This window comes from Sceloporus occidentalis, unplaced genomic scaffold (genome assembly GCF_023333645.1).
Source record: "Sceloporus occidentalis isolate IW3139 unplaced genomic scaffold, rSceOcc1.0.p SCAF_18, whole genome shotgun sequence".
Lineage (NCBI taxonomy): Eukaryota > Metazoa > Chordata > Lepidosauria > Squamata > Phrynosomatidae > Sceloporus > Sceloporus occidentalis.
In genome coordinates this window covers 4,235,637-4,261,396 of record NW_028316998.1, presented here as the reverse complement: position 1 = coordinate 4,261,396, position 25,760 = coordinate 4,235,637, and the positions used below count along the sequence as shown (strand labels likewise).

At 36.7% G+C, this 25,760-nt stretch overlaps 1 protein-coding gene across 1 annotated transcript in view; it reads right to left on the bottom strand.

Annotated features, from left to right (window-relative positions):
- Positions 1-755: 755 nt before the first annotated feature.
- Positions 756-25,760, bottom strand: part of LOC149302552 (cadherin-9-like) — a 103,644-nt gene continuing 78,639 nt past the window's right edge. The window contains exons 8-15 of the mRNA XM_089482232.1: positions 17,853-18,020; positions 12,811-12,998; positions 11,453-11,706; positions 8,695-8,831; positions 5,075-5,196; positions 3,555-3,672; positions 3,210-3,461; positions 756-1,237 (exon numbers count right to left, since the gene is read on the bottom strand). Of these exons, the coding sequence (XP_089338358.1) occupies positions 756-1,237; positions 3,210-3,461; positions 3,555-3,672; positions 5,075-5,196; positions 8,695-8,831; positions 11,453-11,706; positions 12,811-12,998; positions 17,853-18,020 (1,721 nt within the window). The remainder of the gene's footprint in view (positions 1,238-3,209; positions 3,462-3,554; positions 3,673-5,074; positions 5,197-8,694; positions 8,832-11,452; positions 11,707-12,810; positions 12,999-17,852; positions 18,021-25,760) is intronic.

Sequence of the window (25,760 nt, the reverse complement as noted above, 5' to 3'; positions counted from 1 at the left end):
CTAAATACAACTTGATGATAAAATTTAGATTCACTACACTTTATTTAGCTATAAAGTTTAGAAAAGGGTAACATACCCAACAGATACTTACAGATTAGAAAGAAGAATATTTTTCCTTATATCATGCTGGCATCAAATGGTTTGCAAATACAATTTAGAAAATGACTAATAATTGTTTTAATATTTGTTTATATGTTGAATTAAATATAATTCTTGAAAAATGTATTCCTTAGAAAGATTAGAAATAATGAAATAATTATTCACAATATTCAAACATACATTATGTTACATTTTTAAATAATTAAACCATTTTTTCTCAGAAATAACCTTTTATTGCAGAAAAATACAAAAATATAAATATACACTTATAAAAAATAGCTTAGATAAAGAAAAACATACAGTCCAAATCAATAAATAATATGGTAAATAATATTTTTACAGTACTCTTAAAAGTATTTTCCAGTTTTCTGATGCAAATGTATACCTTCATCTATATTTACAAGGGACAATAATAAATAAGTTATTTATTTTTAAAGGCACACATTTTTCACCTTCTCCTTGATTCTACTGCTGACTTTGTACATTCCCTTAAAATTGTCTATAAGTGTTTTTATTTAATGAACAGAAACTCCCACCACATTATTTTTTCTTTTCACTATTATATAAACATTTTGAAACGCTACAGTACATTACCAATAGGTATAAGTCACTTAATCTAATTTGCTTAGTCTAGCTACAACTTTTCATGTATCCGATTATTCACTTATATCCTCACCATACATATCTGCAAGTTTTTTAAAGTGAGGTCCCCAGTCAGTTAAATAGTGGTAATCATGATTTTCATCGGCAGTGGGTGACTCCAAAGAGCTTAAAGATCCAGCAATTGAATCATTACCTTCATAAGCATAAGTTGCAAGAGAATCATATGGTGGAGCAGTTGTATCCACATCATTTTCCTTTATTCTCCTCTGAATAAAGTCTTGTACATCAATATTTTCCCAAAGTGGTACAGGTCTTCGTATTTGAAATATAGTATCAGGAATGATGTCTCTTCTAAGTTTATTTTCTTCTCTTGCTTCTGGGTTCCTTAATGTGCCAATGTCAAAAGCTTGTGTGTCTGCTTCTCCTCCTCCTTCATCATTGTAAGTCACAACATTATCTCTCACATCATCCTTAGAAGCGATTAAAGAGTCCTTCTTCCTTTGTCTTTTTAAAGCTGCAAACAGGACTACCAGGGCTAAAAAAAGCACAAACATCCTAAATATAAACATTTGAGTGATAAGTAAAATCATTATTTAATAATCACACATATCAAGATTTTTTAGAGTATTTTTATTACCAGATTGAGGTTCACAGCTAACTTTAATAATCAGAATATAGTTGATATTATTCAACTCAGATATTAATATTAGGTAGTAGTTAAACTCCTCAATCACAACTGACGTGCCTCACATGTCATTAGGTTAAACGGGTCTAGAAAGCGATCAACGAACACTTTCTTCTCCCAAACGGTGTTGCTGAAATGCCTTAATGTCGAGGCATTTAGCAACATCGAAAACACCATGGAGTGTCAACGGCCCCCTGCTTTAAAAGAAGTTAGGAGATGATCAACAATATTGAGGCATTCAGTGACGCCAAAAACCCACCCCAGGATGGAAAGCATTTAACAATGCAAGTCAATGGAGCCCAGTTTACTAATCACAATGTGATTAGTAAAATAAATAAATAAAACTATAAGAAGAAAAAATGTGGTAAGACATACAAATAATTGCCCAGTTATGTCACCATTAGGGAAACTATCAAGTTCCAAAAAATATTTTAAAAAGTCCAAAACTATTAAAAAAAGGTTATTTTTATGACCAAGTCCTAAAGTTAGCACTGTATCTTCACAAAAATCCTGACATGCGATGAGTTAAAATACCAGCATTTGAAATATCCATAGGGTGTCTAGTTTTTAAAAATGTATGATTTGATGGGGTAAATCGAATTGGTCAGGAAGACCAGATGTCAATTAAAAAAAAAAAAGAAATCTACACCTTCCAAATGTGACCCTTAGCCCATAAACAACCTGACAAATCTATGCATGGGTGGTATCACTGTACTGTGGAGTTGTTGCTGAACAAATATTGCAGTGTTGTTTCAAAGTAACATATACCAGGAGTGGTAAAATCATACCTGACGTACAATGTGTGAAAAAAACACAACAAAACAAATACTACCACAAACATTGACAAAGTCTGGTGGTGGAATTAGTGCATGGAAAGAGTTAAACTACCAGCATTTGAAATATTTTGGGTTGTCAAGTTGCCAAAAATATATGGTTTGATATGAAATTGATATGTAAATTGAATTGACTGGGTTCAAAGATGTCCCAAAAGGACAAAGGGGCAGAATGACCAGTTTTGAAAAAAAATGATTTTGTAATAGCAATATGCTTCTTGTACGTATTGCCCTATATTTTGCAAAAAAGCATTAGGTGTTTCTAAACTCCTTTTCTAAACACATATTAGAATCTATTTAGCTGCTTTTTTCATAAGCTTTTGTAGATGAGTAAAAGATTTTTCAAATAAAAAACAGAAAAATTTCATTTTTTTCAATGGTTCACCATATTTTATATATATTTTTTTAATAGTAAAGAAAAGATACACTAAATAAGAGAGAAGAAAATTACAGCTGAACATGAGCACCGAAGAAATATTAAAATATTGTCAAAGGGTACAAAAAATAAAAAAACAGCTGTGTCCTTAAGGGGTTAAAAAATCACTACCCTCTAAATTAACTATGCATTGTGCAGGACAAGCTGTAGGCCAAGCTTGGACATCCCTTCAGTGCTATAGAAGCTTATTGGGGCTGCATTGTCATATGAGGAATTACTCTTCCTCTTGAATTAGCAACATACCTACATATTTGAATTTTTCATCCATATGATCTCATCCTCCCTTTTTCTCATCATAAGATCATATGGGTTGGTTGTAGATATATTACTATACATCTACTCATACATAGTAAATTACACTTGTAACAATTTCTGTTAATCAATAATTTCAAATATTATTATTATTATTATTATTATTATTATTTAATTGCTACCAATTTCTTTCAACTTAGGTTCATTAAAATACTAGGCACTTTGCATTTTAGAATTGAATATTAAATACTATTCTCAGACATTACGTAATCCTTTGTTGCACAACATTTATCTCACTTACTGAGAAGTATGATGAAGCATAATAAAATTGCCACTAAGGCACCAGTGCTAAGCCCAGTAGAAAGTAAGAAAGCATCAGCATTACATGACTGTATGTTCCCTTTTCTGTCACAACCACACACTCGTATGGTCAGTGTCCCAGTGCTGCTTTGAACAGGGTAATCACCATCAAAAATTATGATAGGCAAAGTGTAGATGTTTGCTTTATATCGATTATATCCATTTCTTTTTGTTAAAATACTTGCTGTGTTATCTGAAATACATAAGAAACAAAAAAGCTTGATTATGTTTGGAAAAGAACAAGTATTTTTTTTTTGGAAGCCTCAAAAGTGAGTTGCACATTTACCTTTATTATCTAAAACTGTGAAATTAGGGTTGATGGAAAATTCTGGCACCATTTCAAAGAAGAATTTGTGTCCACGAGGAGGTTCATCTTTATCTATAGCACTTACTGTTTGAATAAGCTGTGAATAAAAGATAAAATAATATAATAAAATGTATTTATGAAATATTCTTGTTTATCATTGTTCACTTTAGCTTAGGTTATGTCTATAATCACTAATGAAGAGTTTTTGGTGGGCTAAGTGTGTATATAGTGCACAGCCACTGCTCATTCCAGAAATCACCAACCCCTTTTTACCTGATCTCTTGCTGTCCATGCGCTTCAGCTTTCATCCCCTTACATACCATGTTTGTTTACTTTCCCTAGTTATACAGTATTTTCTGTTTTAATTAAAATGTTTTTATTTTAACCCACAATCCTCAAGGGAATCTGTAGGTCTGTTGTGTACCTCATGCTTCTGCCTCATAATGCCTCAACAACACATTATACAACTTCCCAGGGCTAGTTCCTCCTGAGCCCCCCCCCATTTCCTGCTCATTAAAACATACAGGAAGGGGTGTGGTTAAAATAAGGGGTGGGTCAGGCTACCCCAAATACAGTTGAAAGGGGAAGGGAGTGGCTGAAACCTAGATTAAAACATACTGACCTGGAGGCCTATAAATCAGGAGAGTTCTTAGGTAGCGGAGGCTGTTTACGCTCGCCGGTGAATGTCTGATCGGTAAGCTTTAACAATCCTCCTTACCAGTGCAGACTCCCGGAAGTGCCGGCACCAGAAGTTGTATACCGTTCTGCGTAGAATAGATGTCCCCCGCCGGCACCGCAAAACACCCGGGACTCCCGGAGTCTGCACTGGTAAGTCTAGGGGAGGGGGCACATCTCGTTGGGACACACAGAGTAGCACCATATCTCGTTGGGACACACAGAGTGGCAGCATGTCTCGGGGGGGCAGAGTGGCAGCATATCTATTACACTTTAAATTAAATTTTTTCTTTAAAAAAGCACCTAACTTTAAGGGTGCAGCCTATACTCGGGTGCGGCCTATACTCGAGCCAATACGGTATTTCTGTATCAGAAAAAAAGGGCTAATGGAAAATTGTAAAAAAAAAATTTATAAAACTAGCTGCATCCCGTACTTCCTAATATCCTCCTAAACTTTAAACTGTCCTCTACCCTCAGTAAAGAAGATATCAGGAGGGTATGGAGTGGGTTTTTGAGGTCCTGAATTTTGATTAATATGGGGTCCAATTCGACAAGTTTTCATTCAAAGCGGAAAAATATACTTGTTATTTTCACATTATTGCTTTTTAAAGAAATTATTATGATTGGCTGCAAGAACGATTTTAAGAAGCATGTTACATTTTCTGCTACCATGTAGTCGTGTTGCAGTTGTAGTCATAATTCTAGCACCCACCAAGTGAAGAATGACTAGCATAATTCACTATAATACACAATGCTTTTCTTATACAACAAAAATACAGCAATGTAAATATGTTTAATAAGAGGAGATCATAACCTTTACTCACCTGCCCTGGTTTTGCATTTTCACATACAAATGTCTCATAATATGCAGCAAATTCTGGCACATGATCGTTAATATCTAAAATCCTGACATATACTTGAACAGCACTACTTTGTTTGGGGTCTCCTAAAATAGTAACAAATAATGAAAAATGTAATTTACTTTTTTATTAGGTTTTTATTAGTTTACATTATTTCAATGCATCCAATGCATTCTGCACTCCTTGTCCACCATTATTGTAACATATCATATTTGCTCAAATAGAAGGCAAGTTTTTTTCAGAAAAATTAATCTGAAAAAAATCAGTCCCCTTATATTCGAGAAAAACAAGAGGAAATTAAGCCACAAAGAGTCAAGAACCACTCCAATACTGTTAAGTATTTATTTTCGTATCCACACGGCATAAATTATAACATTGCTACAACATCAGTGCTTAGTCATAAGCTTATATTCAAGGCTGTATTGTTTTCGAGATTTAAAAAATTCAAACTTGGACAAATACAAAATATTTGCTCATTTACATTCTGGGCTGCAAAACTTCTATGCTAGATGCTATACATGTTGCTTGTTCCACGTTGCTTCTTGAACAAAAGGTAACATAGGGATGTAAAAAAAAAAAAAACTGTGCAGCCACCAGAACCCCATTCTTTCTCCACCCATCAGCCTTCATTTTCCTGAAGCCTGTTTAGATACTATCACTGAAAGATTTGCACTGCTTCTCTTCCCCAAGTGCCTTTTCCCAGAAAATCAGATGTTGTCCACCTCCCAACCTTCCCAACCCAACTGGATTTGTGTGTCTCTAATAGAGGCTTGACAGTAACCAAAACCAGTGGACCATTTCCCTCTCCCTTGTCAACTTAGTTTTTCTATTTGTTAGCAAAGCGGCATCTCACTCATTCCCCAGATCAGGTATATAGAACAGCTTTCAATAACTCTAAATATTATCTGGTCAGACACTTAGCAATTAAGAGTCAAGACCACCTAAAAAGAACCAAATAAACCCAAATACAAGCAGAAGGAGAACACTTCTCATTTGCTTTAACTAAGATACAAGTTTGGGTGGACTTATCTATTAATCAAGATTGCCTTATATTTGAGAAAATACAGTATACACATGTGTAAATGATTCCTTTGGCAAGTTGCTAAAGATTCTGGTAAAGGTCTGTACATTTAAATAAGTGTCTTAAAGGAGCATACTGAATAAAAAGCATTCTTCTATTTATTATTTTCTTACTACTCTTTAAGTTTCTTTATAAAGAGCCAGCAGATGCCATATCAGCGATACAATGAGGGTAAAAACACAAAATTATCAATAACATGAATAGACATAACGCATACTGGTACAGAAGGAGAAAAGTTCTCCTGCCAGCATTCTATTAGCAGGGTCCAGGGAATTGAAACAGAAGGTAAAGGACTGATTAGGAAAATGTGATTTAATTGTAGTAAAGATCAACTGGAGAAGCCAGCGGCCTGCAGATATCAAAGCTGGGTGAAACAGATGGTCTCTTTAGAGAATACAGGTTGTTGAGTATTTAAAGTATTTACAGTAAGCTGATCTTAACAGGTGAGTTTTTTAAAGACAGTTTAAAGATATAATGAATAATGCAAAGTATAACAGAAAACAGAAAGGAATGAAGGAATTCCAAATAATTGGTACAGCAAAGGTTATGTCTTGGAAACACATACGGAATGATTGGTCATGGGCCAAGAAGGTTATTAGGAAAGCATTTGGAGATATGTAGCATTTGGAGATATGTAGGTCAAAAATATCCTGTGTGAGGCAAGGATCAATTTCAGAAATATTTTGCAGGTAAAGGCAGCAGGATAAATGAGCAACTGGATGTGTGCGATGAAGGATAGTGGGGTCATGTACTTAAGAACTTAGGCAGTGGGGTGGATTGTAGATTGATCAGGAATTGAAGATAGATAAGAAAGGCTTCACCAATATCTGATTCTTATTGACATTGGGCTTTAAGTAATAGAATGCAATCCAGGAGGCAATTTTCAGGAAAGAAAAGTAATATGATATAGTAATATGAGGTGGTTTAATGTAACATATAGCCCCACCAATGAAGTTACAGCTCAGTTCTTCATGAATGTTTTTTTAGAATTGCCAGCAAGAAATCACTCCCACTGAACTCAATGGGTACACTTTCTATGCATTCGCCCCAATGATAAGTATGGCTTTCTTTTGCCTGAATGTATGTCCTGCAATCCAAGGAGCTAGGAGATATATTGGCCGTAACATGAATAGAGTAGATTCTAATGAATCCTGCCATGCATTTGTACAGGAAAATTTTTTAATTTCAAGGTGAAAGGAAAGTGTATTATGAAGGGTCACATAAAAAAAGTAGGTTGGGCAGATATTGAGTTAAAAAAATTATATTCTTTGGAAAGTGGCGGTCTTTGTATCCTTTGGATCCTTTCTTGACACACTCATCAATCTTTTTCTTGGCTAGCTTCTCCTGTGTGAGCCTATACTATTGAATTTAACTTCTCCCAGGCAATAGGAAAGCACACCTTGTACATACTGTAACTTCAGCCTGCCAGTGGTTCTGTCATTTACTCTATTACCACTGTAGAAATTATAATACACTACTTATTTTTAAAACTTTCCAGCTCCCTTTACCAGTCAATTTATAATATATGATGTTTTACAGTGTACTTTCACATGTTTTGTACTTATAGTTTATGTCTCTCAGCTCCTTTCACATGTACTGCCACATATAGAATCTTACATACAGTTCCCTATCGCTCCTGTGTACAAGTGAAGTTTGTTTGGACATTTTCAATAATCCCTATATAGTGTGAGCGGAATTTGCCTGCATTGATGAAGGAGAGGCAGGAGCATACATGGTTACAATGAAGAGAAGTAGTGAACAGACAGGGTAAGGGCTGTCTACTGGGGGGGGTTTAGGGGAGAGTGGCACTTAATAGTTTTGTGGGTGATGGGCTGCCAAACAGTCAGAATGTAAATGCCTGGCTACTTTAAGCACCCTGATAGATACATGTAGAAATGCAAGCAGAACACAAAAATAGATAAAGGTCCAAAATGTTTAAATCAGAGCACCCCATGTATTATTTGCTGGGAGGAAAAATAGACAGCAAACCAAGAATAAAAAGAAAACAAATTCAGAATAAGTTGAAGAAAGATAGACAAAACTTACCCAACACCCAAATTTATATATAAGAACTCTATTCCCTTTATAAAAAAAAAAAAATGCATATAGGAAAATTATAATTAAAAATATGCAAAACATAAGCTCATTTATGGAAGCAATATGTTGGTATAATTCAATGTATATAAAAAAGTAACAAACAAATTAAAGTATAACAAACAAGCTGTAAAATTTAATAATTTCAAAATTAATGATAAGTAATATGCTTTATATGTTGCTCCACATTTCTGCTAATAATATCTCCCATATTACTGAAAATCTACTGTGGTTTTGAAGACTTTACATGGACACACGGCATTGGATTTGGAATGTAGCATGGAACAAAATAAATATTTAATGTAAAATACATGAATATTTAATTAAATTAAACATTAAAAATAAATTATGTTTTTTGACGACTGCATAACAAATATACACTACATTGTATTAAATATGCAAAACTCACTTGTTTCTGTTGCGACCACAGTGAAATTTTGCCACGGAGTTACTTCACGGTCAAGTGGTTTTTCTAGAAATATAGAGCCATTCCCTGAGTAAATATTGAATATTCTTTCCATATCTGTGTTGTGATCAATACTGTATCTGTGTACACAGAAATGGTGGAAACATATTAATAGAGATAGTAGTAGTAACAAAATGAGCTAATACAAATCAATGATTTGCAGTTATCTGATTAAACAAGAGTTGACAAGTATCTATAATTTACAAATAAAAAAACAACCGCTTAATTTGCTTCATACTAAAAAAAAGAGAAAGTCTCTTAAAATCGTTTTTAGAAATGTTTTTAGAACCATGCAATAGCAAGTTTAAGTGTCTTTATTGCAAGATTTTTTTTTTTTATATCTCCACTAAGAAATCTGAAAAGACTAAAAATTTATAATTTGGCAAAAAAAAATGTACATTGTATTAAACTTGATACTTTTAAGTGTAAAACATAAGTACACGTTCCATATAAGTGTTTAATTTAAAAAGGACAGGTCAGGTGAAATAGAGTACTGAAAAGTGTTTTATGAGAAATTGGATAAGTATTTGTTAATACATCTTGTCAGATAGGAATATTGAACAAAATCATACATCTTTAGTACATTAAACCTGTAAAAATGAAATAAAAGTATTAAATGTAGACGTGGGATATAAAATTATATTTGCCCTTTGGTCTGATGCACAAGATACCTCACAAAGCAAAACCATTATTACCTTAATGGTGGAGAAACATTTACAATCCCCTATAAATAAAGCCTAGTGAGCCAGTCTCTAGAGGTCCTGCAGATACTCTGCCTGCTTGGTTTATGATTTAAATTAAGAGGACTGCATTAAGTGAAATTTCATGTTTTTAGCTTTTCTTTGGCACTAGGTTAATATAGTCATATAGAACATGTTTTCGTGGATTTTCCTTTCTATGATTTTTTATCATAGGAGGTCTTATCTCATCACACAATCCTTGATAACCTATATAAATACTAAACTACTGGAATTCTGCTTTGAAGTGAAAGGAAATCTGATTTTATCTGTTTTTGTTAACATTCACCATGTGTATAGGCTACAACACAGAAAATGACATAAAAATGCTGAAAATGTCATGTCAGTGTAAAGGGTCAAACAGTAATAAAGACCAAAATAAAAGTCAGGCTATGTAACCACTGAAGAAAAATAAGGAAAACGACAGAGGTGTGATAACAGATTTAATTATATAGTCATTGAAGAGAACAAAGTGAGGAGAAGGGTGAAGATAATTTAAATGGTGGTAGGAGACAAGTACAGTGATGGGGAAGAGTGTCGCTAACAGCAAGGAGAGAACAACATTAGTTTATAACTGTATGTAGCCATTTACTAGAAAGATAATTGTAATCTACTTATAACAAACTCAGTTTACATGAGTTGGTGTTTAGTGTCTGAGACTCAATGACAATTTGATCAATTGTCTGTCTGTAGACTGCATCAACCTCCTGAACCCCAGCGGCAGGTAAAATTGGTCTTGTTACCAGCAGGACAGTACTTATGATGTTCAATATACAGAAAAATAAGGTAAAATACTGACATACAGTCATACTAAAGTGTCTGTTATGGAGTTGAGGTTGAATAATTTGACCAGCTATCAGTGATCTCACTGTAGAGTGCAGGACTGCTTCCCTACATAACTATATTTTACATAGTGCCTGGGTGTATTATCAAACTATAGCACTCTGCACAATGTAATCAGTGTAATGTGGCAAACCATTGAGATTTGTGCTGGAGAGATACTGATTTCTGATCCATACACCACAAAGCTGAACTATGCATAAGACCTTCTATGCATTTCACATATTTGTTTTGTTCTGTTAGGACTCCCCTCCTATTTAGAGCATAGATGTAGAAGGTGAGCTTAAGCACTTAGGCCAAAGTCCAGTGCTAAAGTGTCATGCTTATTCAATTAATGTAGTTGCAGGTTTAGATTGGGATCTGGTAATGATGCCCGCAGGGGCCAGCATGGCCAGAGTGGGCCCTGACTGGGTTCCTGAGTAGTTTTGGTAGGTTGGGGGTGGGGTTTAGGGGTTGTTATTTAAGGGGTTGTGACACGAGGTTTAGGGACATTTTGTAGTCACCTTACCTTGTGTTGTTTGTCCCGCCCTCCCTCCCTGTTTATTGGGTTATGTTGGGGTATTTCTGCTGTCATAGCATGGTGGGTAGCTTACCAGGCATCTAGGGGGTGTGAATGCTCTGGGGGAGAGCATTTGATGGGAGGTTCCCGGTAGGTGGTTCTGGGAGCCTCACGTTTGGGCATCTTGGTATGTCCATCCCTGTGTGGAGGTTCCTAGTTTGCCTGGTAGGCTTTATTGTTTTTGTTAATTATTTATGTTTATTGATGTTATTTATTATATTTATGTGTTCAGTTTGGTAGTCTTTGCCCTGTTAACGCAACAGGGTGTCAGGCCTAAGGTTACGTGGCATTGACTTGGTTAATAAATAAAATTGGCTGTGGCTTTTTCAACCCAAGTTTCATGTGCCTGTCGTTATTGGGTTAAGGTAAATTGGGTGAGGGGCCTGACCCAGAAATCGAGGGTACCATTTATTCTCCCTCATTTGCCAAATACTCTGTTGAATAAATAGGAGGACTGAAATTCCACTGCAACATATTGTATGATATATTAAGCTTTGTGTTTGACATTTGACATCTGAGTATTACTATTGCAAACAAAAGCTGTGTGAACGTATTAAACACTTACTTGATCTTGTTCTTTGATGAATCAGGATCCTGAGCGCTAACCTGACCAATGATGCTGCCCTCCTTAGCATCTTCACCTACTTCAATTACGTAAAAAGGTCTACTAAAAATAGGGGATTCATCAACATCCTCCAGCAAAATTTTCACAATAGCTGTATCTTTAAATGGCCCAAGGTGATAAAAACGTGGATCTATATAAACATTTGATGCTTCAACCTGGAAAGTATACATTTCACGGCTTTCAAAATCCAACACCTGTTGGTAAAATTCAAACGGAAAATATATGGTAAGTTTATTCACATACATATTATTAGGACATAGTGAGATGGGATTCAAATCAGGGCCGGCCTTAGGGGTGTGCGACCTGTGCGACCTTACCTTACGTCAGTGACGCAACCCGGAAGGGAATGCCCGATCGCACGTTTGCAACTGCGCGATCGGGCACTTTCAACCGTAACAGCTTACCGGCTTTCATGCCAGAAGCTGTTACGGGAGATCGGGCAGCAGAAAGCCGGCGATGGCGGCTTCTTCTGCCAGGGGGGAGTCCAGGCTGTCAAACGACAGCGGCAGGGATGTGTCCCTGACGCTGCACGAAGGGCTGGACGTACCGGGACGTCCATAGGGGTTTTTTTGGACGTCCCGGTACGTCTATAGGGGATTGAAGGGGTTAAGGCTCAACTGGGCAATATTGATAATGGGTGTGGGGGGGGACCATGTGACAAGAGGATATGGACCTTTTTTAAAATAAATATGAGAGGCCTTGTGACAAGAAATGTAGGGTCAGGCCTAGGGAAGCGACCTCCACAAATACATTACTCATGGCCAGCAGTTTTTCTGGCCTAGGTGGCAAACACCTGTGCCTCATTTCTAATGGGTGATCAGACTTCCTAATGAGCCAGTTTGGGAGATCTCAGATTACCCTTTTTACCATCTTTGCATTATGGAGGTCTTGTCTTGTTTCCTAGATGCTCACCTAAAATTGTCCTGAGATAAGGCAGAGGCTCCTTCAGATTTTCACAATCATGACCTCTGGCTGATGTCTAGCTGTCTATCCTTACTTTTCCAGGAAGGACCCTGGAGAGCTAGAGCAATCTCCTCTTCAGCTTTAACCGTGTCTCAATGTTTATCTTCCCCTATTAATTATAATTAACTTCAAGTAAGAGGAGGAGGTGCTACACAGACCCTGTATAACATTCAACTAACACTTGTCTTCTACTTGTTATACAGTATATTATCATGTTTTCTCTTTGATGATATGGGATATATAGTAAATAAAGTTTGAGTATTATGATTGCCTTTGGTCTTTCATGAATTCATGAATTTACATCACTATGCAAAATCCCCTAACAATATTCATACCTTTTTAACGGTTATAACACCATCCTGAGTTTCCTTTTCCGTTATGATCTCAAAGAATTCTTCAGCATCTCCATCAATAATGCTATATTCAACTTCTGCATTTTTACCCATATCTGCATCATTAGCTTTAATTTTGCCTATGGCAGTTCCAATACCTGCCGATTCTAAGGATGAAAATTGATAGATACCTGAAACAAACAAAAAGCATTTTATATTAAAGGTGCTATAATACATTTGTGTATAATGTGGTAAAATACAGCTGTACAATTAAGGATGTGTGTTAATGAGAAACTGCCACCCATCATGTAACCCATGGAACCAGCATAGCTAAGTGAAAGGGATCTTGACTGGGTGAGGAGGTGGGCTTAGGATAATGGGGTTAAGGGACATTGGTTAGGGGACTTTGGAAAGTCCTGTATAATAAGGTCCCTCCATTTTGTGACTGTCACTTTTAATTAGTTTTTTCCCACCCTCCCTCCCTGTTATTAGTAGGATGATTGAGGGTGTTCTTGTCAGTGTCAATGTGGCGGGGCTGGTCAGTATAAGGTGGGGGTGGAATAATGGCTGGTTAATAGGAAATAGGGTGTTTCTGGTTTGGTTGCTGTTGGTAGTTTCGAGCTGGTCGGTGGCTTAAAACCTGGTGTGGGAAAGGTGTGTCTCGGTATGCTCTTTCCTGATTGCTTTTGTTGTCAGGGTTAATTATATGTATGGAAAGGGTGGTGTCATTGTCAGGGGGATGATTGGAAAACAATGGGGGAATGTATGCACTGTATTACTTGTGGTGTTAATTCTGACAATGACTTTATTGTGTTAATAATCGATTGTGTTTGTTTCCCATACATATTAAAATTTGTGGCCAATTTTTTATCCAGTTTGTGTCCGTGTGTTTATTTGGTGTTTAAGGTATTGGATTTCCAGGGCCCACAAAATCATCCTCAGTCATGTAATTGATTTGGAAATATTAGTTTTAAGGTATGGGACATTTTACGTAAGTAAGTAATTTCAGCACCTCACATGTCTCTTCTAGAGATGGAATGGCAGGTTATGCGGTGGTTAATGAAGGGATTAATCCACAATCAGTGCGGACCCTAGAGACAAATAGGTGCATAGAACTGGTGGAGCCAAAACATGTAACATGAAAGTGTACAAAATCAGAGGTTAAGTTTGAAACAGTACTGTTTAGAAAGCACAGACAGATTCTTGGAAAGAAAGATTCTTAGAAAGAGGATGACACATCTTTAATTATAAATGTAGCCTCATACAGACAGAAATTCAAAAAGGTTGAGCAATTTAAGTCTACATTATACATTACAAGTGGAGGCAAAATTTGGGAAGAAAAGCAAAATGTGTTGAATGATCAAGAAGATATATTTAATGAATTCAGATATATTATTTTTTTGTGATGCGATGGTGCTTGTGATGTCAAAATCCCTGATCCCCTGGGTATCAAGGTTTTTTATCAGCATGGTAGCCAGATGATATCACAATAGATCAGTAGGCAGCATGTTGTTTTTTTTTAACTTTTGTGTGGAAAGCATTGGTTAGCTCAGTCATCAGATTGATCAGATTTATTTTTAACAGACCAACACGAGAAGCAGTAGCTTTTTTCTATACTGCTACTTGGAGATACTTTGCTGGCCTTCTGAGCTCACTTTGCCTTCTTTACATCTCCTAAGAGGTTAAAATACCTATATGCATGATTTCATTAAACATGCCCACAGGTTATTTAAATTCTGAATCTTGAATTTTTGTGTTGTAATATTGTAAAATATTGAAACTACTATAGACTTTTTTAGGAAAGGGACTGATTCCAACAAATGTACAGTATTTATTATTATCTTTTAAACGTTAAGTTTATAACAGAAAAAAATTCAATTATTTATGATGCATGCAACAATGACCAGGTAAAAGACATGTTATGATCTAAGCATCTCAATATCAGCATAGAAGACTACCTTGGGAAACTGAGAGAAAAAGGGCCACTGATCCCCTATCTAAAGAGTGGGGGTACAATCAGTGGGAAGTAAATCCAAACTGAAAGAAAACTGAAAAAAGTGACTGATAAATCTCTGTTTATTCTGAATTCAACCAAAAAAATTGGTATAGTGCAGTAGTGGGAAAGTCAGATCAGGGTGATTTTATGACTTAACTTTTTCTCATTTTGCTGAGTGCACAATTGAATTCAAAATAAATGGAGATGTTAACAGTCTCTTTCATTTAGTTGTTGTACCTTGGGAAGTACCCAGTTATGCTTATGATTGGTTGAAATAGCTCAGCTTTATTATGTTTCTTACATAACATTCAAGGAATATTTCACAGATAACAGACTTAGTTTATGGTCTACTGACAAAACCTGAAAGCTACCAGGGCTTGGAATGAGTCAACAAATATGCATGCAAAGCAAAAAAACAAACAAACAACAACAACCAGAGGTCTCCAAGACAGTCCATTGATTTACACTAAATCAAAACAATACAATTATTACACAACCACATAGGCTTTCATTTCTTACATAGTGACCTGCTCAGGGCCATCTGCCATTCACTAAAATAGTACTGAAGGGAAATAGATTTCTTACAATACTAAAACGTAGTGCTGATGTGGATTAATAATTTATGGGTGCAGATGCTCTGGCTTCTACAGATGTAGCCAGTTGTTATTGTACGATGAGCCCAGAAGAAAGTTCTCTACATTGATGCACTTTGGATTGAGGCATAATTTTCAGAACTGCTATATATGCCAAATAGCCTTTGGCAATATTTTAAAATATGTAATAACCTGAACTACATCTGTAGTATAGCAGTAAAACATGATACGTTGATCATTCTTTTAAATGACCTGTCCATTATTCAATAGTCTTTCTGAATAATCTGGTTTCGGTTCAAAATCAGTATTGTGTGAGTACATGTGTACTTTGACATTGAGTTTTGACAGTCAAGTTAACTCTGTAACTCAAATTGCACATAGACCTTTAGAAGAAAAAAAAACCCTTCCTTGAGAATCTCTTAACAAACAGGATCCCCCCTTCAAACAAAGATATTGAGTACAGTTTTGTTTTCTGTTAAACCAAATTTAATGTACTGATAGTTAACAGAGGGCCAGTACTATAGTCAAAACTTATATATGTACCGTATTTGTATAAGACGCACCCCTATTTTTGGGGGCCTAAATAATAAAAAAATTACATAAAGTTATTGTACTGGCTGCCTGTGCATGATATGAGTGTGATTGATGTTGGCTGCTAGCAACTGTTAGATATCGCACTCCTATCATGCTCAGGCAGCCAGTACATGCACATCACTTTCAGCCTCCCTGTTCCCCCTCCCTGTGCGCCCTACACACGGTAGCTAACATACATACATACATTTACTCCCCAACCTTACCTGAACTGCAGATCTTCTGCTGCCGCTCGCCGTCTTCCGTGGGGGCTGCTGTTTCCCCTCTGCCTTGCTCGACGCGGCTGCACAGGAACAGGAACGGAGCGGAGTCATGTGATGCGATGTGCATTCACGTGACTCCACTGGGTTCCTGTGCAGCCGCAGCAGATATAGGTAAGCAGCAGTTATTAAAAAAAATAAACTACCACCACTGTATAAGACGCACCCAATTTTTAGACCCCAATTTTTTCTAAAAAAGGTGCGTCTTATACATGGGGAAATACGGTATATTTAGCTATATATTCATAGGATATCATAAACTTGGGTGTGGTGGGTGCCCAGTGAGCCTAGCTCCCGACCTCTAATGGAGTGGAAGTGAATATGGTAGTGAGTGGGCATGCGTACTCCACTCCTGCAACCCAGACCCAAAGCACTGTGACTTGGAGAACTAAAGGGTTCCCACTTATGGTTTCAGTAGTTTTAGTAGTTTTTAGCACAAATAGTGTGCACCAAAGACAGGGCTTTGTGAAAACTGGAAACTCTCTGAGTTTTGCCTGGAGACTCCGGTGGGGAACTCGGCAGGTGCGGCGTCCACTCCCCTTCCAACAACAGAATGTGTCATGTGGGACCACCTACCCATCCGCCACAAAGGAAGGCTCCGGATGTTCCCAGGTATAATGATAGGAAATAAATAGGTGTTGAGGTAGTGTATGTGTAGGTGTATAGTGTTTGAGTAAGTGTGTGTGTTATTGTATGGTGTTATTGAATGGCCTGCAACATAAAGGCAGGCACTGACATGTTATCACAAAAAATAAAAAAGCTTCAGTGTTTCTTGTCATTAAAAAAATAATAAAGTGAATTTGCTTAACATAGTGGAGAATGCAGTTATGTTTTGTTAATATGGAACACCACCATTAAACTAAACTGGCCTTTCCATGTAATATGTGGGGATAAAGGAGTTGTAGTTAAACAACTGAAGATATACCTGTTTTTTTAATTTCTTGTTCAATCTTTTTCAGGATTTTGTAAGGTGTAGCTTACATTCTGATTTAGAATTCACATCTTGTGTTAGTGCTTCAGGCTCTGTATTCCAATGATTTTAATTAAAATTAAATGATAACACCGATTCTTAGTGCAAAAGCTCACTTCTAGCCTGGCTATCAGCCACTATGATAGTGTTCTCAGTGGCAGAATACATGTGTTTAGGATTAACAATGGCATTAGCAAGAAACTAATGTTACTGATGTAAACTGCTAAATTTTATCGGAAACCCTGGAAAATCCAGTGTCTCTAATTGCAGTCAAACCATACTGTATGTCAATTTTATCTGTTATCTCTATTATCTTACACAACATTGAAGATGTTGGCACTTTATGAATAAAATATGATAGTTATCTTATTTCTGCTTGTAAACATTAAGCAAAACATTGGATTTTTATTTTCATTACAAAAAATGGATGGATTTAATTTTGCTTTACTCTTTTACAACAAAAAAAAGGCAAATAAGTCCCATAAAACAAGCTACTGCATTTCTTTATCTAACAACGCTATAAACAGGCTCTGTAGTGAATCTGTATTTATAAAACAGTATCACAGATGGTATCTGTAAAATTACCAAATTTAAACAGGGTTTTAAACACAGCATAAGTATTAAATGTATCTTACTCTGTGGGAATCTAGGCGGATTGTCATTGACATCAGTCAGTGTGATGTTCACCGTGGTGGTCCCAGATAACCCTCCCATCTGGCCGCCCATGTCTTTGGCCTGAATAACCACTTGGTAATGTTCCCTGTTTTCTCTGCTCATGTCTGGTAAAGCAGTTCTGATTATGCCTGCAAAAAAACCCCAAAAAACAAAAAAACACAAGAGCACATTAAAGCATAAACATTTTTATGCGAATGCTTCGTAAGCAGAAACATTTTTTAATTACAATCCATTTCAATATAACTGGTAAGCAAAGGCTTAAAATAAGCTAAACTGTACAATTATTAAAGATTCTAATATTATCTACCCAAACAGATGTTTACAGTTAAATATGTTTGTTTTATCCTGTAAACTGTTTTTTTTCAGTTTCCTTTCTCGCCTTCCACTTTCTCTCTGTCTCTTTCTCCATACGATAATATACACCTTCATATCTCTCAAATATATTATATTGCTCTATTATATAAAGCTTTATTTTCAAATAAATACAATTCTGTACAACAATGTGAAAGATTGCGCACACTAAATTTAAACATAAGATTGTTCACCTCCAGATGAACCCAAGAATATAAAAATAAAAATGCAATATAGTTAAGCAATAACTGCAGGGAGTAGCAATATTGTGCTTTGTTTTCATATATTTAATTAAAAAAATAAGTATAGATCTTAAAGAGCTGCAATGAGAAGAGTGCACATTTGGGACCTTTTCTATGAGTTCCAGTAAGTTGTTATTTTTTTTTTTTATCCTGGTTCTATAATCATAGAGGATAAGTGGTCCACTCAATGAGAGCTTGGCTGCACTGATTTCTAGCCGTATGAGGACCTTTTGTTTTGTATAAGAAGACAATAAATGCCTGACCATACAAATCTATATCTTCTGAGCCTGAATTTGTAAAGCTGAAAATAATGTGAATGCAATATACATTTTACGGTATTTCTTTTATTCTTTTTGATACCAAGTTTTCTGTAAAATGAATACTTCATAGGCATACCCTTTATCAACAAAACCAATAAGTATTCATTATTACTATTACACTTTTTGCACATTTTTTTTATTTATGTGTTACACATATGGGTATGTTATACTGAATGGTTTTGCAGAAAAAATAAATATATGTTTAAAGAGCACCCACACAATATACAAATATTTTTCACTAATTACTATTTTTTTTTTTGCACATGCAATGGATAATAAAGCTACCCAATATGTCTAATTCTTAAATTTTCAAGGGTTAAGTGGAGCATTAAAGATTGTATAATACATGGATAGTTTCAGGTTACCAGTAAATTTCTAACCAGCTTTGTGTTAGCACATCTTTCCATGTAGCAAAGTAAAATTACAGATGCTGTATAATCACAAAAATGGTAGTGTCCAATGCTTTTTTTTCTTTTTTAATCCGGGTTTCCATCTAACCCACAACTACCCATGTACATTCTACATGATCAAAACTAATTATTCATTGTTGAACTACCGGGGTCTAAGGCTTACTAATATCTAAATCTGAATTGAGCTTTTATCCTAGTAGCCTGTTAAAATATTAGCCAAGCTGATGGCAGATTGGGTCTTAAAATACACTTTGAATATCCTAAAGAATACAAGATACAGAGTTTGTGCTGTTTATTTTAGTAAATTTGCTTTTGGGTTTCAATCAGCTTAGGGAAAAGCAAAACATGTCATGTATTCAGATTCAAAAATGGAAAAAGAGGGCCTACTGGTTCAAAGTGATTGATTGGGATCATTACAACCACCCTATCGCCTTCTATGGAATATGATTTAGATTGCTCCAAATGTATAGGTTTTGCCACTGTTTTGCCACCTTCTTAAATGTCTATTATTACACTGACTTGCTATATCATAGGTGTTAGGCTATCAGGGCCGGCCCGACAATGGAGCCGAGTGGGGCAACCACTTCGCCGCCCCAAGCCCTTTTTTTTTTTTTTTTTTTAAAGCGAAAGAGAGAGAAAGGGGCGCCGCTGTCAGTACCCGCTCGGCGCCCCTCTCTCTCTCCTTTGCGGCGAGTCTCCCTGTTCGGTCTCGGTGCCGGCTTGTAATGCTGAGTGCCGGAAGATTTCCGGTGCTCAGCATTACAAGCCGGCACCGAGACCGAACAGGGAGACTCGCCGCAGGACTGCTGAAAGGTAAGTACAAGAGGGGGGGGGGGACGGAGGGAGAGGAAGGGTAGATAAGGGGGGGGGGGAAGGGTAGATAAGGGGGGGGCAAGGACGGAGGGAGAGGAAGGGTAGATAAGGGGGGGGCAGCATTTTAAAATTCGCCCCAGGCGGCATTTTGCCTTGGGCCGGCCCTGTAGGCTATCAAATCGTATTATTAATTACAGAGTTTTTTGGCTCCCAAGGGATACAAATATTGTATTGCTTGACACAGGCTTTTAAATCATCTATAGTAAGCATAATTTGCCTCACTAGGTCTTCTTTAGCCATATTCTATTCAACACTATGTGACAATTAGGTAAGAAACATCTCCCATTCTCCCATTTAATTGCCTACATTAGACAACTAGCTTCTCACACACACTGAGTGTATTTCATGTGATATACCCACAGGGCATCCCTAGGCCTGACGCAGGGCAGCTCCTCCAGCTGCCCAACAAGGACCTACCTCTTGCTTTACGCCCTCGGTTCTGAAAAAGAGAGTTTCCTCACACAGTGTGCATGCACCCATGTTAGGTAGCCGTCAGACATCTACACAGCCCCAGTGCTGACCCTGCTGGTCCCCTGACTAGGAGGTGCCACAAGCAGGAAGGCAAAGGTGCAGAGGTGGCACAGACAGGCTGCTAAAAGGCAGAGGTGGCACACGCAGGCTGTTGGGGGGCAGAGGTGGCACAGGCAGGTTATTTTAGGGGACAGAGGTGGGGTTATGCTGCACTAAAGTCAATGTCTGGCTCAGTGTATAGTGATGGAAGTTATGCTGTACCACCATCAATGTTTGGCTCAGAATATAGTGACAGGACTTATGCTGTACCATATCTGTTCAGTAAATGTTATTTATTAAAACTTATTACATTTATTTATAAATGAATAATTCCTTTTTTAAGATTCCTAGTTTTTTTCAGTTGACAGAGTTTACAAATTTGTGAAATAAATATTCTTGCCAACATTCATTTTTTGTGGGGGAGATTGCCACATACAGGATCTGCTCTGGTTACCAAATACTCTAGGTACGCTCCTGAAAATAGCTCAACCTGAATGAAATATCAGAATCCAGGACATTATGATAAATGTGTATTTATGTGTATTCATTGCTTGCTTAAGTTGAGGAACCTTTTTATGTACACAGTATACCCGCGTGTGATTCAAATCTTCAAATACCGCATCCATTCATTTAAATACATTGCATGGTTTGTGAAAAATTAACCAGAAAAATCAGCTTTCCTGAAATAAGAGACAGTAGAGAATATTTTAGAAATAAAATAATGAATAGTAATATAAAAATAAATGATGCACTTCTGTGCAACATCTGCTGGCTAAAATAGACATATATAAAAGTCAGCTTTGGAAAGACATCACAATATCTAAAAAGTAGGACATGGATATCCTGTTCTTCAAGAGATATCAATATGTCTCTTTGATGCTAAAAAGATTTTTCACCTGCCTTATTTTCTAGCAGCAAAAAGTATTTGAAAAGATACACAGTTAATACAAACGGACACATTGCTGAGAAAGGTTTTGCTGAATGCATTTATTCATGCTGGGAATCATCGCCATTTTGCAAGGCAGAGCTGCTATTATTGTACAGAGATGATTTTGTTTGTGGAGGTGATTTATGATTTTATATAAATATATTTCTGCATTTGTTTCAGCTGCTAGCTGTTTCTTATTTCTTGCTTGAATAAGTTATGGTCTCATATGAAGTATTGTGCACATGGAGTACTATCTATTGACCTATCTATTTACCTATCTATCTATCTATCTATCTATCTATACTACATGGCCAAAAGCATCATTCACTACAGTGTTCCAAACTGCTTATGAAAGCAACATCACCATGAAAATGGGTTGCCATGAAATGGGTTCCCATGGGCAAGCAGCTGCAAATATACCAAAGGTCACTATGCACAATGCCAAATGTTGGCATATCCATTTTAATGCCTATAGTTTTGGAATAGGATGATCAATACGCTCACATAGGTGATTACAGCGGCAAGAGAGCTTCTACTCCCTCTTTTCAACCCTCCTTTTGTTTCAATGACCCGTAGTACCATAAGGCTATAAAAGTACCATAAGGCTATATGGCAAGCGTACGGGCAGGGTTCTCAACTCATGATGTAAATAATAAATAAAATATAGACAGTGTATGCATGTCTGGGAATATTGCATATGTGTGTTTAATATTGTTTCTAATATATGTAGGTATGTTTGTGCGTGCATTATAAAACAAAATATAATGAAACCATTACTACATTCAACCAATGCAATATTAGAAAACAAGCTAAGTGTAAATTTTACATACGTTTTTGCTGGTGGGTAGAAAAACATTTTCTAAATGTTCCAAAAGGTAAAATTTGGATGCAAGTGTTGCTTAAGTTTGCCTGGCCTTCAACGGTTAAACGTGATTATTATGACATTTATCTTTACTGTGTTAATTAATGTGGTTTATTACTGAACATAATCTTTGGAATGAAATCTGCTAATGTAATATTGTGTTACTGTACATAGGGGAATTAACTGAAAACTTTACTTGCAACTGAAAGTTTTAAGAAAATATGTATTACATCTGTTTATTGTATGACCCCATTAACCTTTGATTGATTATTCTGGTTATGTGGACTTGGCAAAAGACATATATTGTTCAGTTAAAGAAGCACAGAGTTTGGTGTACATGGACACTACCAGAGCAACTGCTATTGGTGAGTAGCTTTGTAAGGTAAGTCATTCTTTTTTTTTTTTTTTTAAGTATAACTGAAATATGTCAAGTTTGAAGGAAATAAAGAGAAAAGACTAGGGAAGGAGATGTGTACTTTATACAATTCAGATACCGTATTGGATGGTCCGCACGATGCGTTTTACCTCTGCCCCCAAGACTTACCAGAGGAGACTCCTGGGTGTCTTGCGGGGCCGGCGGGGGACATCTACGCAATACGCGTACACAACTTCCGGTGCCGGCACATCACCTGAGTGCCGGCACCGGAAGTTGTGTACGCGTATTGCGTAGATGTCCCCCGCCAGCCCCGCAAGACACCCGGGAGTCTCCTCTGGTAAGTCGGGGGGGGCAGAGTGGCAGCATATCTCGGGGGGGGGGGAGGACAGTGGCAGCATATCTCGAGGGGGGAGGAGGACACTGGCAGCATATCTCGGGGGGGGAGACAGAGTGGCAGCATGTTTTTTTGGTGCTTTTTTAAAGAAAAAAACGTTTTCTTTAAAAAAGCACCAAACTTTTAGGGTGCGGCCTATATACGGGGGCGGCCTATATCCGAGCCAATACGGTATTTACAAAGATGGTGTTAAAAAGCATATTTTAATAAACAAGTTGAACAATGTCATTATACTATAAAAATATATCCTTCCAGATCAATAAGGGCCCAATTCAGTTTTAATACAGCTTTTTTTTCCTTTTCTTGAGCCTTACCACAACTAAACCAGGAGATGGGGCAAAGACCACAAGATTATAAAGCACTCAAAGGTGGTTATCATAAAAATATGAGGATGAAAACAAAGTCAAGCTATTCACAGTGACTTTAGATGAAAATACATTTTTACTGTGATAAGCTTGCAGTTATTAGTTTTTTAAATTCATAGAAAATATGAAAACATCAGGAATGCAATAGATCTTTTGGAAATACATTCTGGAGTGATTTGTTCGTTTCAGTATTCTGATTTAATGTAATTATAAAAAAGAGGTGAAATACAGTATGTTATACAATAAGCTGCCAGGGCTGGGGATGTACATGGTAACCTGTTTCAGTTTGGTTTTAAAAAAGTACTGTTAAAGCTTTTGATTATATTTTGATATTATATTCAATATACATTCAGTATTACCAATTAAAGTTTATGGCGTAATCAGGGCACACATGTAAATCAAATCAAACAGAATGAAGGCCGAGCATAGCCTGAGAATTTTTTTCAGAAACTTTGAAATATATTAAAATGAAAGATATATGGATTAATAAAAATGAGAAAGGCTGTATATACAAAGCAAAAGAAATAACAATATGTTGTAAAAATAAATATAACTGGCATTATAACTACTCCAGTGTACACCCAGAGGAAAAACTCAACGGTAATTTATAATATCAATTCCAATGTAGGAAATATACATCATTTATCATACATATTCATCACACATGAAGTAAGGGGACAAAATGAATGGCAATTATTAACACAAAGCCATTATGCGGCCATCAGCAGAAAGAACTCATTAAATCGTAAAGTCAAATTCGGATGTAGCTTTGAGATTTAAAATCCAGAGGAGCCACAGACCTTGCTGCCAAAAGATCATGGAGAGGTAACATTTTGTCAAAATTTTAGATAAATCATCCTAAATGCTCATCACTGTGGGTAAAGATGAAGCACATTTAAAATATTTCTATTTTACACTGCAATATATCTACTTAACCCCTTAAGAACAATGGGCGGTCCCTAAACCCATTGAAAACAATGCATTTTGAGGCAAACTGAAGCAAATTATTCAGCTTTCTAGTTTGGGATATAAAGCCATAAGTGCTTTGTTATTAACCAACTTTTCAAGGATATATTTTGAAATAGCGTTAAAACTAAAAGACTGATGAGCATGTAAAAACCACTGTTTCTGATTTCTTAATATAATAATCATTTTAGCTTAGACATCCCAGTCAAATAAGCATTTTCATAAGTTAATACAATGTCAAATACATGAGGAACAAATACTTTGGGAGAACAGAGCAGTTAACAGAGCAGTTATGAAAAACATAAACATATACTATACTATATACTATGGGAAGATAGGAAGATCTATTTTCCCTAAGAGTTAGAGCTACATTTAGAGTAAGATTATGATTCACCAGGAGGCATTCAGTTATTGTCCATAGGATCCTAGTTTTCATCTACTATTTGCAATGATACGGATATGTGGTTGGTTACAAGCTTCTGCACATTCTAACCAAAGTCTGTACTTATTGGTATTTTGTATTCTGTACATCTACAGCACACGTAACTATACATTTCCTTTTGGTTTTAATCAGGGCCGGCCCAAGACATAGTGCCGCCTGGGGCGACTTTTGAAATGCCGCCCCCCCCGCCGACGACACTGCTCATTATCCTCTCCCTACCTTCTCATTATCTACCCCCCATCCCTCCCTATTATCTACCCTATCTCCCCCCCTTTGTACTTCACTTACCTTCCAGTAGTCCTGCGGCAAGAATCTCCCTGCTCTGCCACGGTGCGCGCTGCTTCACTGCTGAGCGACGTCATACTCCGGTGCTCAGCATTACAAGCCGGCACCGAGACTGAGCTAGAGGGCTCGCAGAGGAGAGAGAGGGGTGCCGAGTGGGTACTTACAACTTGATAAGTGAAAACCACTCGGCGCCCCTCTCTCCTCCGCTTAGAAAAAAAAAGAAAAAACGGCGCTTGGGGCGGCAAAGTGCCGCCTCTTCTAAAGTGCCACCTGGGGCAATTGCCCCACTCTGCTCCATGGCAGGGCCGGGCCTGGCTTTAATCACAAAATATAAGTGGTTTAAGTATGGAATGATACTTTTGTTATTGGACTAACATAATACTTGATCATTCAACATGGGAAGCCTGTAGTCACAATTTAGTACGACTAATCCTTGAAATAAATATTATAGAGTAAATAAACAACACCTTAACTTTTCCACTAAATGACTTCAGGGTCTTGAACGATTTGTCCCCTGAAGTCACTACAACTTCAGGAGGGCATT